Genomic DNA, 17788 nt, shown 5'->3' with positions numbered 1-17788 from the left:
GATACTGAGACATGTTCTTAGGTATAAACGTGGATACTGAGACATGTTCTTAGGTATAAACGTGGATACTGAGACATGTTCTTAGGTACAAACATGGATACTGAGACATGTTCTTAGGTATAAACATGGATACTGAGACATGTTCTTAGGTATAAATGTGGATACTCAGACATGTTCTTAGGTATAAACATGGATACTGAGACATGTTCTTAGGTATAAACATGGATACTGAGACACGTTCTTAGGTATAAACCTGGATACTGAGACATGTTCTTAGGTATAAACATGGATACTGAGACACGTTCTTAGGTACAAACATGGATACTGAGACACGTTCTTAGGTATAAACCTGGATACTGAGACATGTTCTTAGGTATAAACATGGATACTGAGACATGTTCTTAGGTATAAACATGGATACTGAGACATGTTCTTAGGTATAAACGTGGATACTGAGACATGATCTTAGGTATAAACATGGATACTGAGACATGTTCTTAGGTATAAACATGGATACTGAGACATGTTCTTAGGTATAAACGTGGATACTGAGACATGTTCTTAGGTATAAATGTGGCTACTGAGACATGTTCTTAGGTATAAACGTGGCTACTGAGACATGTTCTTAGGTATAAACGTGGATACTGAGACATGTTCTTAGGTATAAACGTGGATACTGAGACATGTTCTTAGGTATAAACGTGGATACTGAGACATGTTCTTAGGTATAAACGTGGATACTGAGACATGTTCTTAGGTATAAACGTGGCTACTGAGACATGTTCTTAGGAATAAACATGGATACTGAGACATGTTCTTAGGTATAAACATGGATACTGAGACATGTTCTTAGGTATAAACATGGATACTGAGACATGTTCTTAGGAATAAACATGGATACTGAGACATGTTCTTAGGTATAAACATGGATACTGAGACACGTTCTTAGGTATAAATGTGGATACTGAGACACGTTCTTAGGTATAAACGTGGATACTGAGACATGTTCTTAGGTATAAACGTGGATACTGAGACATGTTCTTAGGTATAAACGTGGATACTGAGACATGTTCTTAGGTATAAACGTGGATACTGAGACATGTTCTTAGGTATAAACGTGGATACTGAGACATGTTCTTAGGTATAAACATGGATACTGAGACATGTTCTTAGGTATAAACATGGATACTGAGACATGTTCTTAGGTATAAACATGGATACTGAGACATGTTCTTAGGTATAAACATGGATACTGAGACATGTTCTTAGGTATAAACATGGATACTGAGACATGTTCTTAGGTATAAACATGGATACTGAGACATGTTCTTAGGTATAAACATGGATACTGAGACATGTTCTTAGGTATAAACATGGATACTGAGACATGTTCTTAGGTATAAACATGGATACTGAGACATGTTCTTAGGTATAAACATGGATACTGAGACATGTTCTTAGGTATAAACATGGATACTGAGACATGTTCTTAGGTATAAACATGGATACTGAGACATGTTCTTAGGTATAAACATGGATACTGAGACATGTTCTTAGGTATAAACATGGATACTGAGACATGTTCTTAGGTATAAACATGGATACTGAGACATGTTCTTAGGTATAAACATGGATACTGAGACATGTTCTTAGGTATAAACATGGATACTGAGACATGTTCTTAGGTATAAACATGGATACTGAGACATGTTCTTAGGTATAAACATGGATACTGAGACATGTTCTTAGGTATAAACATGGATACTGAGACATGTTCTTAGGTATAAACATGGATACTGAGACATGTTCTTAGGTATAAACATGGATACTGAGACATGTTCTTAGGTATAAACATGGATACTGAGACATGTTCTTAGGTATAAACATGGATACTGAGACATGTTCTTAGGTATAAACATGGATACTGAGACATGTTCTTAGGTATAAACATGGATACTGAGACATGTTCTTAGGTATAAACGTGGATACTGAGACATGTTCTTAGGTATAAACATGGATACTGAGACATGTTCTTAGGTATAAACATGGATACTGAGACATGTTCTTAGGTATAAACATGGATACTGAGACATGTTCTTAGGTATAAACATGGATACTGAGACATGTTCTTAGGTATAAACATGGATACTGAGACATGTTCTTAGGTATAAACATGGATACTGAGACATGTTCTTAGGTATAAACATGGATACTGAGACATGTTCTTAGGTATAAACATGGATACTGAGACATGTTCTTAGGTATAAACATGGATACTGAGACATGTTCTTAGGTATAAACATGGATACTGAGACATGTTCTTAGGTATAAACATGGATACTGAGACATGTTCTTAGGTATAAACGTGGATACTGAGACATGTTCTTAGGTATAAACATGGATACTGAGACATGTTCTTAGGTATAAACATGGATACTGAGACATGTTCTTAGGTATAAACATGGATACTGAGACATGTTCTTAGGTATAAACGTGGATACTGAGACATGTTCTTAGGTATAAACGTGGATACTGAGACATGTATAAACATGGATACTGAGACATGTTCTTAGGTATAAACATGGATACTGAGACATGTTCTTAGGTATAAACATGGATACTGAGACATGTTCTTAGGTATAAACATGGATACTGAGACATGTTCTTAGGTATAAACATGGATACTGAGACATGTTCTTAGGTATAAACATGGATACTGAGACATGTTCTTAGGTATAAACATGGATACTGAGACATGTTCTTAGGTATAAACATGGATACTGAGACATGTTCTTAGGTATAAACATGGATACTGAGACATGTTCTTAGGTATAAACGTGGATACTGAGACATGTTCTTAGGTATAAACATGGATACTGAGACATGTTCTTAGGTATAAACATGGATACTGAGACATGTTCTTAGGTATAAACGTGGATACTGAGACATGTTCTTAGGTATAAACATGGATACTGAGACATGTTCTTAGGTATAAACATGGATACTGAGACATGTTCTTAGGTATAAACATGGATACTGAGACATGTTCTTAGGTATAAACATGGATACTGAGACATGTTCTTAGGTATAAACATGGATACTGAGACATGTTCTTAGGTATAAACATGGATACTGAGACATGTTCTTAGGTATAAACATGGATACTGAGACATGTTCTTAGGTATAAACATGGATACTGAGACATGTTCTTAGGTATAAACATGGATACTGAGACATGTTCTTAGGTATAAACATGGATACTGAGACATGTTCTTAGGTATAAACATGGATACTGAGACATGTTCTTAGGTATAAACGTGGATACTGAGACATGTTCTTAGGTATAAACATGGATACTGAGACATGTTCTTAGGTATAAACGTGGATACTGAGACATGTTCTTAGGTATAAACGTGGATACTGAGACATGTTCTTAGGTATAAACATGGATACTGAGACATGTTCTTAGGTATAAACATGGATACTGAGACATGTTCTTAGGTATAAACGTGGATACTGAGACATGTTCTTAGGTATAAACATGGATACTGAGACATGTTCTTAGGTATAAACATGGATACTGAGACATGTTCTTAGGTATAAACATGGATACTGAGACATGTTCTTAGGTATAAACATGGATACTGAGACATGTTCTTAGGTATAAACATGGATACTGAGACATGTTCTTAGGTATAAACATGGATACTGAGACATGTTCTTAGGTATAAACATGGATACTGAGACATGTTCTTAGGTATAAACGTGGATACTGAGACATGTTCTTAGGTATAAACGGATACTGAGACATGTTCTTAGGTATAAACGTGGATACTGAGACATGTTCTTAGGTATAAACGTGATAGTATAAACATGGATACTGAGACATGTTCTTAGGTATAAACATGGATACTGAGACATGTTCTTAGGTATAAACATGGATACTGAGACATGTTCTTAGGTATAAACATGGATACTGAGACATGTTCTTAGGTATAAACGTGGATAGTATAAACATGAATACTGAGACATGTTCTTAGGTATAAACATGGATACTGAGACATGTTCTTAGGTATAAACATGGATACTGAGACATGTTCTTAGGTATAAACGTGGATACTGAGACATGTTCTTAGGTATAAACATGGATACTGAGACATGTTCTTAGGTATAAACATGGATACTGAGACATGTTCTTAGGTATAAACATGGATACTGAGACATGTTCTTAGGTATAAACATGGATACTGAGACATGTTCTTAGGTATAAACATGGATACTGAGACATGTTCTTAGGTATAAACATGGATACTGAGACATGTTCTTAGGTATAAACATGGATACTGAGACATGTTCTTAGGTATAAACATGGATACTGAGACATGTTCTTAGGTATAAACATGGATACTGAGACATGTTCTTAGGTATAAACATGGATACTGAGACATGTTCTTAGGTATAAACATGGATACTGAGACATGTTCTTAGGTATAAACATGGATACTGAGACATGTTCTTAGGTATAAACATGGATACTGAGACATGTTCTTAGGTATAAACATGGATACTGAGACATGTTCTTAGGTATAAACATGGATACTGAGACATGTTCTTAGGTATAAACATGGATACTGAGACATGTTCTTAGGTATAAACGTGGATACTGAGACATGTTCTTAGGTATAAACGTGGATACTGAGACATGTTCTTAGGTATAAACGTGGATACTGAGACATGTTCTTAGGTATAAACGTGGATACTGAGACATGTTCTTAGGTATAAACGTGGATACTGAGACATGTTCTTAGGTATAAACGTGGATACTGGGACATGTTCTTAGGTGTAAACGTGGATACTGAGACATGTTCTTAGGTATAAACGTGGATACTGAGACATGTTCTTAGGTATAAACGTGGATACTGAGACATGTTCTTAGGTATAAACATGGATACTGAGACATGTTCTTAGGTATAAACGTGGATACTGAGACATGTTCTTAGGTATAAACGTGGATAGTATAAACATGGATACTGAGACATGTTCTTAGGTATAAACATGGATACTGAGACATGTTCTTAGGTATAAACATGGATACTGAGACATGTTCTTAGGTATAAACGTGGATACTGAGACATGTTCTTAGGTATAAACGTGGATAGTATAAACATGGATACTGAGACATGTTCTTAGGTATAAACATGGATACTGAGACATGTTCTTAGGTATAAACATGGATACTGAGACATGTTCTTAGGTATAAACGTGGATACTGAGACATGTTCTTAGGTATAAACGTGGATACTGAGACATGTTCTTAGGTATAAACGTGGATATTGAGACATGTTCTTAGGTATAAACGTGGATACTGAGACATGTTCTTAGGTATAAACATGGATACTGAGACATGTTCTTAGGTATAAACATGGATACTGAGACATGTTCTTAGGTATAAACATGGATACTGAGACATGTTCTTAGGTATAAACGTGGATACTGAGACATGTTCTTAGGTATAAACGTGGATACTGAGACATGTTCTTAGGTATAAATGTGGATACTGAGACATGTTCTTAGGTATAAACGTGGATACTGAGACGTTCTTAGGTATAAACGTGGATACTGAGACATGTTCTTAGGTATAAACGTGGATACTGAGACATGTTCTTAGGTATAAACGTGGATACTGAGACATGTTCTTAGGTATAAACGTGGATACTGAGACATGTTCTTAGGTCTAAACATAGATACTGAGACATGATCTTAGGTATAAACATGGATACTGAGACATGTTCTTAGGTATAAACGTGGATACTGAGACATGTTCTTAGGTATAAACATGGATACTGAGACATGTTCTTAGGTATAAACATGGATACTGAGACATGTTCTTAGGTATAAACATGGATACTGAGACATGTTCTTAGGTATAAACATGGATACTGTGACATGTTCTTAGGTATAAACATGGATACTGAGACATGTTCTTAGGTATAAACATGGATACTGAGACATGTTCTTAGGTATAAACGTGGATACTGAGACATGTTCTTAGGTATAAACATGGATACTGAGACATGTTCTTAGGTATAAACGTGGATACTGAGACATGTTCTTAGGTATAAACATGGATACTGAGACATGTTCTTAGGTATAAACATGGATACTGAGACATGTTCTTAGGTATAAACATGGATAGTGAGACATGTTCTTAGGTATAAACGTGGATACTGAGACATGTTCTTAGGTATAAACATGGATACTGAGACATGTTCTTAGGTATAAACGTGGATACTGAGACATGTTCTTAGGTATAAACATGGATAGTGAGACATGTTCTTAGGTATAAACGTGGATACTGGGACATGTTCTTAGGTGTAAACGTGGATACTGAGACATGTTCTTAGGTATAAACGTGGATACTGAGACATGTTCTTAGGTATAAACGTGGATACTGAGACATGTTCTTAGGTATAAACGTGGATACTGAGACATATTCTTAGGTATAAACGTGGATACTGAGACATGTTCTTAGGTATAAACGTGGATAGTATAAACATGGATACTGAGACATGTTCTTAGGTATAAACATGGATACTGAGACATGTTCTTAGGTATAAACATGGATACTGAGACATGTTCTTAGGTATAAACGTGGATACTGAGACATGTTCTTAGGTATAAACGTGGATAGTATAAACATGGATACTGAGACATGTTCTTAGGTATAAACATGGATACTGAGACATGTTCTTAGGTATAAACATGGATACTGAGACATGTTCTTAGGTATAAACGTGGATACTGAGACATGTTCTTAGGTATAAACGTGGATACTGAGACATGTTCTTAGGTATAAACGTGGATACTGAGACATGTTCTTAGGTATAAACGTGGATACTGAGACATGTTCTTAGGTATAAACATGGATACTGAGACATGTTCTTAGGTATAAACATGGATACTGAGACATGTTCTTAGGTATAAACATGGATACTGAGACATGTTCTTAGGTATAAACGTGGATACTGAGACATGTTCTTAGGTATAAACGTGGATACTGAGACATGTTCTTAGGTATAAACGTGGATACTGAGACATGTTCTTAGGTATAAACATGGATACTGAGACATGTTCTTAGGTATAAACATGGATACTGAGACATGTTCTTAGGTATAAACGTGGATACTGAGACATGTTCTTAGGTATAAACGTGGATACTGAGACATGTTCTTAGGTATAAACATGGATACTGAGACATGTTCTTAGGTATAAACATGGATACTGTGACATGTTCTTAGGTATAAACATGGATACTGAGACATGTTCTTAGGTATAAACATGGATACTGAGACATGTTCTTAGGTATAAACGTGGATACTGAGACATGTTCTTAGGTATAAACGTGGATACTGAGACATGTTCTTATGTATAAACGTGGATACTGAGACATGTTCTTAGGTATAAACGTGGATACTGAGACATGTTCTTAGGTATAAACATGGATACTGAGACATGTTCTTAGATATAAACGTGGATACTGAGACATGTTCTTAGGTATAAACATGGATACTGAGACATGTTCTTAGGTATAAACATGGATACTGAGACATGTTCTTAGGTATAAACATGGATACTGAGACATGTTCTTAGGTATAAACATTGTCAGGGCTTCGCTCAGATCTAGAGTCTGTATCACAGGTATGGTGCTGTGATATCGTTTCTGCAACAGGAAGAAGATGTCTGCGATTTCTCCTGTATTCTATACCTTTAGATTCCACTACGTAGGCTCTCAGCTCTGCAAATAAAACTCTGACTTTACCAATTCGACCAAAGCCTTTCACTGTTTGCATCCTTACTGTCTCTTCGTCTTTTAACGGATGAAGAAATCTGCTCATTTTATCATAGCTGGACATCTGAGAAAAATGCTTCTTAAAAAGTTGGGCTTTGATTGCTCTGTTGTTTTTAGCATGAAGCACCAACAAACTATAACTGATAGGACAGGTTGTTCTGGTTTGTCTAGATATAAGTCTCTGAGCAGGTGAGCCAAGTAGATTGTCATGGGGTACACTTCTGAGATTGAGTAAATTCAAGAAGATATCAGTATTGTCATGCTTTGACCTCTAGTAATTGCTTTGCACTCTGTACTGTACGTTCAGTAAGCCTGTTTGACTGAGGATATTCATCACTGCTAGTAACCTGGATAAAGTCCCACTCTAGCAAATTTTTGAAGCACTTGACTGGTAAACTGAGAACCGTTGTCAGAAATAACTTTGTGTGGACTACCATGGACTGAGAAATGTTGTTTCATCTTAATGATAACAGCATTGGATGTCAGGTTAGGTAGCAAATCAAACTCAAACCATTTCAAATAAGAGTCTACCAACACTAAGTAATGCTGACTGTTCACTCAAATATGTCAGTGGCTACTGTTGACCAAGGTAGTTCAGGAATTTGGCTTAGCTGAAATGGCTCTTTTTGCAAATGCAGCTTAGTACTGTTGTACAGTGTACAAGAAGAAAGTACTTTATCAATGTCTTTTGCTAGAGAAGGCCAAAATACTAGTCCTCTCACCCTTTTTTGGGTAGAATCGGAGCCTGGGTGGCCATGATGCAAAATCTGAATGTATTCACATTGTAAAGAAGTATGAACAATAACATTTGGACTTTTGAAAATGATACCATCTTCCATCATCATCTCAACTCTGTATGGATAGTAAGGTTGTACTTCTCGCAGTACACAGGATTGCTTTGATGGCCATCCTACATTGATGAAGTGGTTGAGCTTTTGCAAAATTGGATCAGTCTTTCTATGATCTCTTAGCTCATCAAGTCTAGTGATAAAAAAATTATGCACCTCCATGACATCAAAGTCAAAATTCTCTGCATCAAGCTGTTCCGTGGTATTTCTGGGCAATCTGGATAAGGTATCAGCCATATAAAGAAGCTTACCCTTTGTATAAACCATTTTGAAATTATACTTTTGCAATTTGAGCATCATTCTTTCTAGTCTTGCTGGAGTGGAATGCATAGGCTTCTTGAAAATAGTGACTAGAGGTTTGGTCAGTTTCTATCTAGATAGCAGAGCCATAAATATAATCATGGAACTTTGAACATGCAAACACATTTGCCAAAAGTTCCTTCTCAATTTGAGCATACTGCATCTCAGTTTGGGTAAGAGTTCTAGATGCATAGGCTACTGCCTGTCTTCTTGAAGGAATAACTGCACCAAGGCCGAACTTTGAAGCATCACAGAAAAGAACTACTGGTTTGTGGACATCATAGTATCTTAATGTAGGTGGGTTAGCAATTTGCTGTTTGAGGTAATCAAATGTTCTCTGGTGTTGTTCTAACCATGACCATGCAACATCTTTGTTTGTCATCTCCCTTAAAGGCACTGATAATCCACTAAAGTCAGGGATAAATTTGCCCAAATAGTTAACCATACCAAGAAAATGCTGTAAGTCCTGGACATTGTCTGGAGCTGGCATCTCAAGAATAGCTGCTTGTTTAGAAGGGTCTGGTCATAACCCTGTACTGGTAAATAAATGACCTACAAAAGTAACTTCTGGTAGTCTGAATTTGCATTTTAGAGGTTTGAGCTTTAAATTAACTTCACACGCTCTGTCAAGAACTTTCCTGAGGTTTCTGTCATGCTCTAATTCACCATTACCTCCAACTAGTAAATCATCAACTATTATAACACATGGGTAGCCTGAAAAATTTTGCTCCATTACATGCTGGATGACTTCACTGGCAGAATTTATTCCAAAAGACATCCTGAGGAATCTGTATCTACCAAATGGGGTACTGAATGCAGTCAGTAGTGAAGATTTGTTATCAAGCATTACTTGCCAAAATGAACTCTTTGCATCTAAGACAGAAAAAAAACAGTGGCATTTGGCATGATGGTTCCAATCTCCTCAACTGTATGCATAGGATGATGAGGTCTTTTTAATGTTTTGTTCAAGTCTCTTGGGTCAATGCATATTCTGATTTCATCTGAAATTTTCTTATGAGCAGCTACCATGGAAAACACCCACTCAGTTGGTTCTGTGACTGGACAAAACTGGACCTTGATTTTGTCCTGCATAGCTTTTGTAATTCTTCTTGTTGGTCTGACCACTGGACTGACCTCTAGGCCATTCTCATAGAGTACACAACTGGAAGTTTGCGTAGCTTGTCGTCGAACACATCAGCATTCTGAGAAAATAGCATCAATAAAGCTGAAACTGCGACACGTGCTTACATGATGGATTTCTTTGTTAAAAGAAATCAGTTTCATTCTTAAACTGTTGCTGTGACCTAATAATGACTGCACAGGTCTTAGAACTACATAAACTCACAAGTTGTAACTACTCCCAGCAGAATAGCATGGAAGCACTACTGAGCCTTTGGTTTGAATCTCTTCACCACCATAAGCAACAAACTTCACACAATTGCCCAAATTAAGTTGCTCACCAGCCCTCACTTTAGCAAATGTTTTTTCTGACATCCCATTACACTTTGAACAAGTGCCTACTTTGAGCTCTGTGGGTTTGCCATTCATCAGGACAGTACAAAATACTTAATTCTTGCCAATAAATCTACTACATTAACCTTTTCACCGACCACTGATACACCAGCTACATAGAAAGTAGGGTTTCAGCTCTCTATGTGATCAACTTGCCTTTTTGAGTGGCCTTTCTTAATAACTGAATAAGGCTTGCTTGATTTACAAAACTTTTGAAAATTGTTCCGTTTTTTACATCTGTGACATTGCTGACCAAATGCTAAGCACTTCACTCTTTTAGACTCCTGGTTGGCACCACAGTTAACAACAATTAATAATAAGACTTGACTTGGGTTTTGCTGATTCACCCTTATACTGCACTGAGCATGCCCCTTTTACTGAGCTAGTCTTGGAACATGCTAGAAAGCTACGAGGTCTCCCAGGGGAACCAACAGGGGTTGTAGCTGCCATGTGCTTAGGCCTGTTTCTGCTTACCACATGTTGCATGCTGTCTATGTTTGCTATAGAGGCTGATGAAACCATGCTTTTATCACTTGCAAGCATATTTCTGTGCTTTCTGTGAGTTCATGGATTTGACAAATTTCTATGGCTTTGCTTAACTTCACTTCACTGTCATGAAACAAAATCTTTCTCACTGCAGCACTATTAACACCATACACAAGCCTGTCCTTTATTAACTCATTATTTAAGTCACCAAATCTGCACGTTTTGGCCTTATTTCTCAACTCAGAGATATAATCTGCAAACATTTCATCTGGCTTTTGGTCTCTTGTATAAAATAAATTCCTCTCTAATGTAACATTTGTCTGGGGGGTTGCACATTTCTCTAAATTTGTGTTTTAAGCACTCGGGCTCCTCCCTTGATTCAGCTGGTACCACAGTATGATGATTTCCCCCTCTCCTGCATATACTGCTGGTGCATACACAAATGAATGCTCTCTTTCAATGGCTTCTGACCCAGATAAGTTAAGCAAAATAAATGCCCTCATATGTGCAGCTTTGTCAGAAAAAGCTAATATTCCTGCATCAATACTCTCCACTTTTAGGTTCACAGGTTCATAGGTAGGTACTAGGCTATTGGCCCAAGGGCCGACGTAAGCCTAGCCAACAAGATTCCCTGGCTTACGCCACCCAAGGAAGTTATTTTCCTGTGCCACTGTCGAGCAGAGACACAGAAGTGGTCCCCGTGGTGTATTTCCTATTTTCCATCCACTCATTAAGATTATGATCAAACACAAGTGGACCTGATTTGTGAAATGCCTCTACCATATCAACACGCAGTAGTGAAGGTGCCTGAAAATATGTATGAACATGCACAATTAAATATATATATCTATATCTATATATATATATATATATATATATATATATCTATATATATATATATATATATATATATATCTATCTATATATATATATATATATATATATATATATATACACACACACACACACACACACACACACACACACACACACACACACACACACACACACACACACACAAGAGAAATTTTGCCAGTGCTTGTAATTACGCCCAGTAGCACAACAAACTCTTTGAAATAACTGCGCTTTGCCAAATAAGTCTCCTTAGCACAAGAACACTTTGAAATCACTGTACTTTGTAAAACCACTCCTTATCAGTGTAAAAATACTTCAAAATAACTGTACTTTACGAATAAACTGTACATGGCAGAAAAAGCTCAGAGTAAGAAACACTTTGAGATGAATGCACTTAGCAAATAAACTGTACACAGCACAAGAACCTTTCAAAATGGCTATACTTTGTGACGTAACTCTGTACATGGCAAGAAATATTCTGAAATGGCAGCACTCTGCGAATAAATGCACACAGCACAAGAAACTTTTCAAAATGGATGTACTTTGACCGTACTTTGCAATATAACTGTACTTTGCACACAGCAAACTCAAATGATTGCACCGTAATAAACCACACACTCTGCAAACACTTTTCACACTGTAGTTTGAACAACTCTAGTTATGATTTGAAGGACTTCGATCAATGTGAAATAGTGGATTGTGCCCAAACTCAATCTTTTACTAAAGAACTTGCTCTTTAAGCTTCATTTTCCCTTTTTATTGTACTCATGCCCCTTTAACCTCTTATTCTCTGTATTCTTGTGCCCGTATTTCTTTAAACATGCTTGTTATGCAAACCAAAGGTAATTCTGAGCCCCATATGACTATCTCTGCTACTTTTATCAAATATCATGTTTTCTAACATTTCATTTAATTAATAATGCCGTTTGTGCCTTTCATTTGATTAATAATACTTTCTGTGACTTTCGTTTGCTTAATAATATGCTCTGTGCTATTGGTTTGATTAATAATGTGTTTTGTGCCTTATAAGTGCACCATTTCATTTTCTTTGTCAATTAAATCATTTGTGAAGTTTTCTTTACCTTTAGCTTGCTTCTGGCCCTTTTTTGTTTGTCTGAGCTCCATTTCACTCAAGCAGTTTAATCTGCCTTCATCTTCAACTCTGCATCTCATGGCTTGAAGAAGTTGTTCTTTTAACCCCGGTTCTGACATCATGTCACTAGTCCAGTCAGGATAAAACAGACAAACATTCGTGGGTTCAGTTCAAGCAGCTTTATTACACACAAACACATCAGAAATGAGGCTTTGTAACTTAAACTTATAAACAGACTGACTACTGCACTCATACATGTTAACACTAAGGCTGTTCTCTCAAAATGGCACTGCTGCCTGCACGTGCTCAGTATTTATACGCACGTGCTACATCTGGAAATGTTTCTTAAAGGTACATACACACGCTCTGATTTACAACCATGCTCTTTCTTGCTGTCTAACCTATTTATTTATTTCCTAAATAATATATTAATTTCCTTACTTATTTGTGCCTGTATTTCTCTACATATACAATTTTGTTTCAGCTCAGTGTTTCATTACCCAATAATATGAAAGGTCATCGACTACACTTTGGATTCACCGGGAACGTATGTTACAGCAAACAGTTATGACTACTCTAAAGCAAAAAACACTGGACATTTTTATTGCAGGGAGGTGTCATGACACAGAAAAGGACCTGTGGAAAAAATAAACTGTTTCCCTAAAGATTATACACAGAAAAGTTATTTCACCCCTGCATACATGCAATGGTAATAGCCTGATTTAAAAGTGATGTAAGGCAAAGTTCAGTTCTTTCACAAGATAAGAGAATTGTACTTAGAAAGACAAGTTTGTATCTAAAGAAACTTGTTATGTTACAGGTCAGGGTCAACAGTGACAGATGTAGGCATGAAACCTCTTGCGGAAATATCAGCTATAAGTGAGTAGAAAGAGGAAATGTTTTTTTCTACAGCAAATGCTTCTAAGAAATTGAAAGTGAAGAGAATTATTCTTTGTGCAACATATGGTGATATTTACATAGCATGTCACTCATATAATGCTTTTTAAGGGGGCAGGTAAAAAAAATTAACATAAAGAAATAGAGAACATATGTCAGTGGTGTGGCATACCTGACAGAAAGGCCTTACAAAGTGAATGTTCTAGAAATATCTGTATGCTTCATTATTACCAAACAAGTCATGTTTTGGTACTTCCTAAAGAGGGGCTGCATGTTTGTGTTTGTTTGCCTATGTTTTGAGGGGGTGACAGGAGTGGTAATTGTAATTAGCTAGGCAAGAAAACACTTTTATGTGGGAAACTTCATGGTGAGCTATATTCTTTAATGTAAGCAAAAGTGTACATAAAATAATGTCTCTGTAAGGAGAAGATATTAATTGATTGTTTTACTTTCTATTTATTTAATGTGATTATTACATTTAAGGAAATATATCCAATTGTCTTTGGTGGTTTTGTGGACTCTAAATAGATGAGGATGTTAATTAAGGATAGAAATGATCATTTTGTTTGCTACCTTCTATTCCTTTGCTGTTTACTGCTCTGATCTGATCTCCTTCAGGTGTAGCTGACCTGAGTTGTGTTCCATTATCTGCTGGCAAGCAGATGTAGCATCTACACATCCATGATCTTCTTAAAATGTAACATCAAAGGAACTGGCCTTTAATTGCCTATTGCTTTCTTGTGACTGTGTCTCACATCACAACAGCCCTTTACACTTCTTTCACCTTCATTGAGACACTAATCAAGATTATAACAGTTCAGCCACTAGTTATTTTATGCTTTCGGCACCTTAGAGTGCACCTCTTTGTCCGTACTGCTTCGCCAGCCATTAGTCACAGCATTTCATTAGAGCTGTCCAGTGCCTAAAAGGACCTGTGACCATTTTTGCACCATTCCTACCCTCCTAGTTTCTATCCAGTACCATCCCTCTATGTAGTCTCAGTGGAAATACTTCTTCGTTATTTACACTCTTCTTCAGTCACTTTCCTGTCTGCTTCTGCCTTTCAAATTTTACGTGGTTTAAATGCATTGTGCTTTTTTAATCCATTCCCTTTAACCACTGAACAGAGGCTTCCTTTCCTGCCTGCTTAATGCGCAAATGATTCTGTGTTATTTCCTGTTTGAATATTGCAGACCAACTCTCTTTACACACCATCTCCTTATTAATGTTTCTTTTAAATATTTCTTTATATTTCTTTCTTTCTTTCTTTATCTATTTATTTAACATTTGTTTACCGGGAAAGTCCGGCTAGAACAGAGCCCATTTTCAGCAGAGGCCCAGGGAGAAACACTATAGATGCATGTCTTTGAAATGCGGGAGGAAACCAAGGCAAACACAGGCAAGACATGCAGACTTCACACAGGAGGCGCTCCAGCCGAGAATTGAACCAGAGAGCCTCTTGCTGTGAGGCAACAACTCTAACCGCTGCTGTTAAAGACTAATCTATAAAATCATTTTATGTGACTTGGCTTCACTAATGTTGTACTTTTGTCCACATAAACCGCAAGGTAACTCTTCTTTGAAAGAACCAGACACCAACCAGGGTAGGTTATTAGCACTTTTGTTCCCTTTATTCACACTCAAAAATGGAACTTCATCAGATACAAAAACCTTACCACTTCCCTTCCTTTTATACATTTCATCCAAACACTTTACACCAATCAACACACTTTATAATCAATTAAGTTAATTAATTTCTACACTTAAATTACATATATACACACTTACTTAATTGCTCAAAAAACGTTAAAAACATGTTTCCTTTTCCTTAATTACTTTCCAAAATGCAGTTAAAGTTATGTTATTGAAAACTACCCACTTTGAAATTTTTTGAACCTGATAGGAATAGTAATTTCTTAAAAAATACATATGTCATGTTGATACTTTTGACCTTAAATAAAAGAAAACATTTCTATCAGATCACTTCTGCCTTTAATGTTTTTTAACAATGAAGTAAGTGTGTATATATATATATATATATATATATATATATATATATATATATGTAATTTAATGAAAATATAAAAGGAAGGGAAGTGGGTAAGATTTTTGTATCTGATGAAGTTCTGTTTTCGAGTGTGAATAAAGGGAATGGAAGTGCTAATAACCTACCCTGCTTGGTGTCTGGTTCTTTCAAAGAAGAGTTACCCTGTGGTTTATGTGGACAATTGTTTTTGACTTTATACTTTTATGAATATTAATGTTGTACTTTTAAATCACCATTGTCTCTGCTTCCCAGGATGTTTCTGTTCTTAACCGTGTGTGTCCCCATGTGTGCCTTGAGATTCACCACTGCTATTTAATGGATTTGATATTTGTCCGGCTTCTTGGAGAAGTCACTTTGAATGTTGATGAGAATGCATCAGTGCTTAAACAAGGATGTTCATCTGTGGAAGAATGAAGTCTTCAGGCATTCTCCCTTTAGGCGGCATCTAGATCTCTGTCTGTTTTTTTATGCTATTGTATAAAGAATATAGGCCGCTTGTTTGTGGGTGGCTGATGCCATTTTCCATTCCAAGCTTCACGCTCACTGCCTTTCCCTCATTACAGTCCTCCTGTATTGTACTAGACATCTTGTTGTCTTTCCCATAAAGCTCTGCTTCATCTCTTATTCCTGTCACTCTATTTCTTTTGAACTTGATTTTAGCTACATATGTTATGGCAAGCGAAACTTTCTACTGTATTCCATGCTGAAGTGATATATATTTTCCTTCCTTTTTCTAGAATAAGTGTGTCCCTTACTGGCCTGAAATGGATGGAGCAAAGGATTTTGAACAATACTATGTCAGATGTACCCAAGAAAATATTCTGAAGGAATATAAAATACGTGTCCTAGAAGTGTGCCCCATGGATGATGTAAGTAACTCTACCTCAAGAGTCAGACTGTTCAATATTTTTTTCATGCTGTGTCTTCTTTCTTTGTCTTTTTCTTTCATTTTTCTTTCTTTTCTTTTTTTTACATTTCTGTTTTGGAAACAAATTGCCAATAAAAATAAATGCATTTTTGATTGACCACTGTGTGACAAGGAACCCTTGGAATAACATATGCTTCTTAGATCATCTATTCAAAGTGTCTTGACAGAAATGTTTGGAAGACAGACAACTGATGCAAGAGGGAGACACCCCAGATGTCACACTAGGCACCTCTCTACTGACTTGGGTTCAAGAATGAAGCCAAACATCTAAAGCATGCAGGAGGTAGTTACAGATACAGAACTAGCAGTCAGAGTGCATCGTACTTCTCTTGAGTTAAGTGAACAAAAGGACACTATAACACATACATAATGTTATGCATTTTATTGGACAGGCATACGTTCTGCAGTTACTCAAGCTTTTGGGCTAACACATGCCCTTCATTGGGAGTTTTTAAGTTTGATGTTAGATACAGTGCTTAAATATTCACTTGTGCCTAGAAATGGAAGTACATCATTTCTTTCTTATTGACCTAAACAAAAATACTTAAAAAATTCCAGTAGTATGACAGCTGTACCATGGAGATGGACACAGCATGTGTCTTTGTACCTTGGAGATGGACACACCATGTGTCTGTATGTGTACCTCAGAGATGGACACAGTGTGTGTTTGTGTGTGTTCCTCAGAGATGGACACAGCATGTGTCTGTGTGTGTACCTCAAAGCTGGACACAGCATGTGTCTGTGTGTACCTCAGAGATGGACACAGCATGTGTCTGTGTGTGTACGTCAGAGATGAACACAGTATGTGTCTGTGTGTACATCTGACATTTCAGAAGACTAGGTTATAGATAGCCATAAAACTAAAGGCTCTCCTTTCATGTTACATTAGAGTCAGTGTACGTTAGAAGGCAGAATAAGAGTTCAAGAAACTATTCTAACATTTAATGATAAATATACCACAGAAAGAGACCTG

General features: G+C 36.6%; 1 protein-coding gene across 2 annotated transcripts in view; it reads left to right on the top strand.

The window, feature by feature from the left end:
• Positions 1 to 17788, top strand: part of PTPN6 (protein tyrosine phosphatase non-receptor type 6) — a 1172112-nt gene that overhangs the window by 998077 nt on the left and 156247 nt on the right. For both annotated transcript variants that reach the window (XM_044079623.1, XM_044079624.1), the window contains exon 10: positions 16625 to 16756. In XM_044079623.1, coding sequence (XP_043935558.1) covers positions 16625 to 16756 — 132 coding nt within the window. The remainder of the gene's footprint in view (positions 1 to 16624; positions 16757 to 17788) is intronic.

The sequence above is a fragment of the Protopterus annectens genome, chromosome 8.part0, assembly GCF_019279795.1.
Source record: "Protopterus annectens isolate FY-2018-M chromosome 8.part0, PAN1.0, whole genome shotgun sequence".
Taxonomy (NCBI): domain Eukaryota; kingdom Metazoa; phylum Chordata; order Ceratodontiformes; family Protopteridae; genus Protopterus; species Protopterus annectens.
Note: the sequence above shows the minus strand (reverse complement) of the source record. Positions and strands in the feature narration are given on the sequence as shown.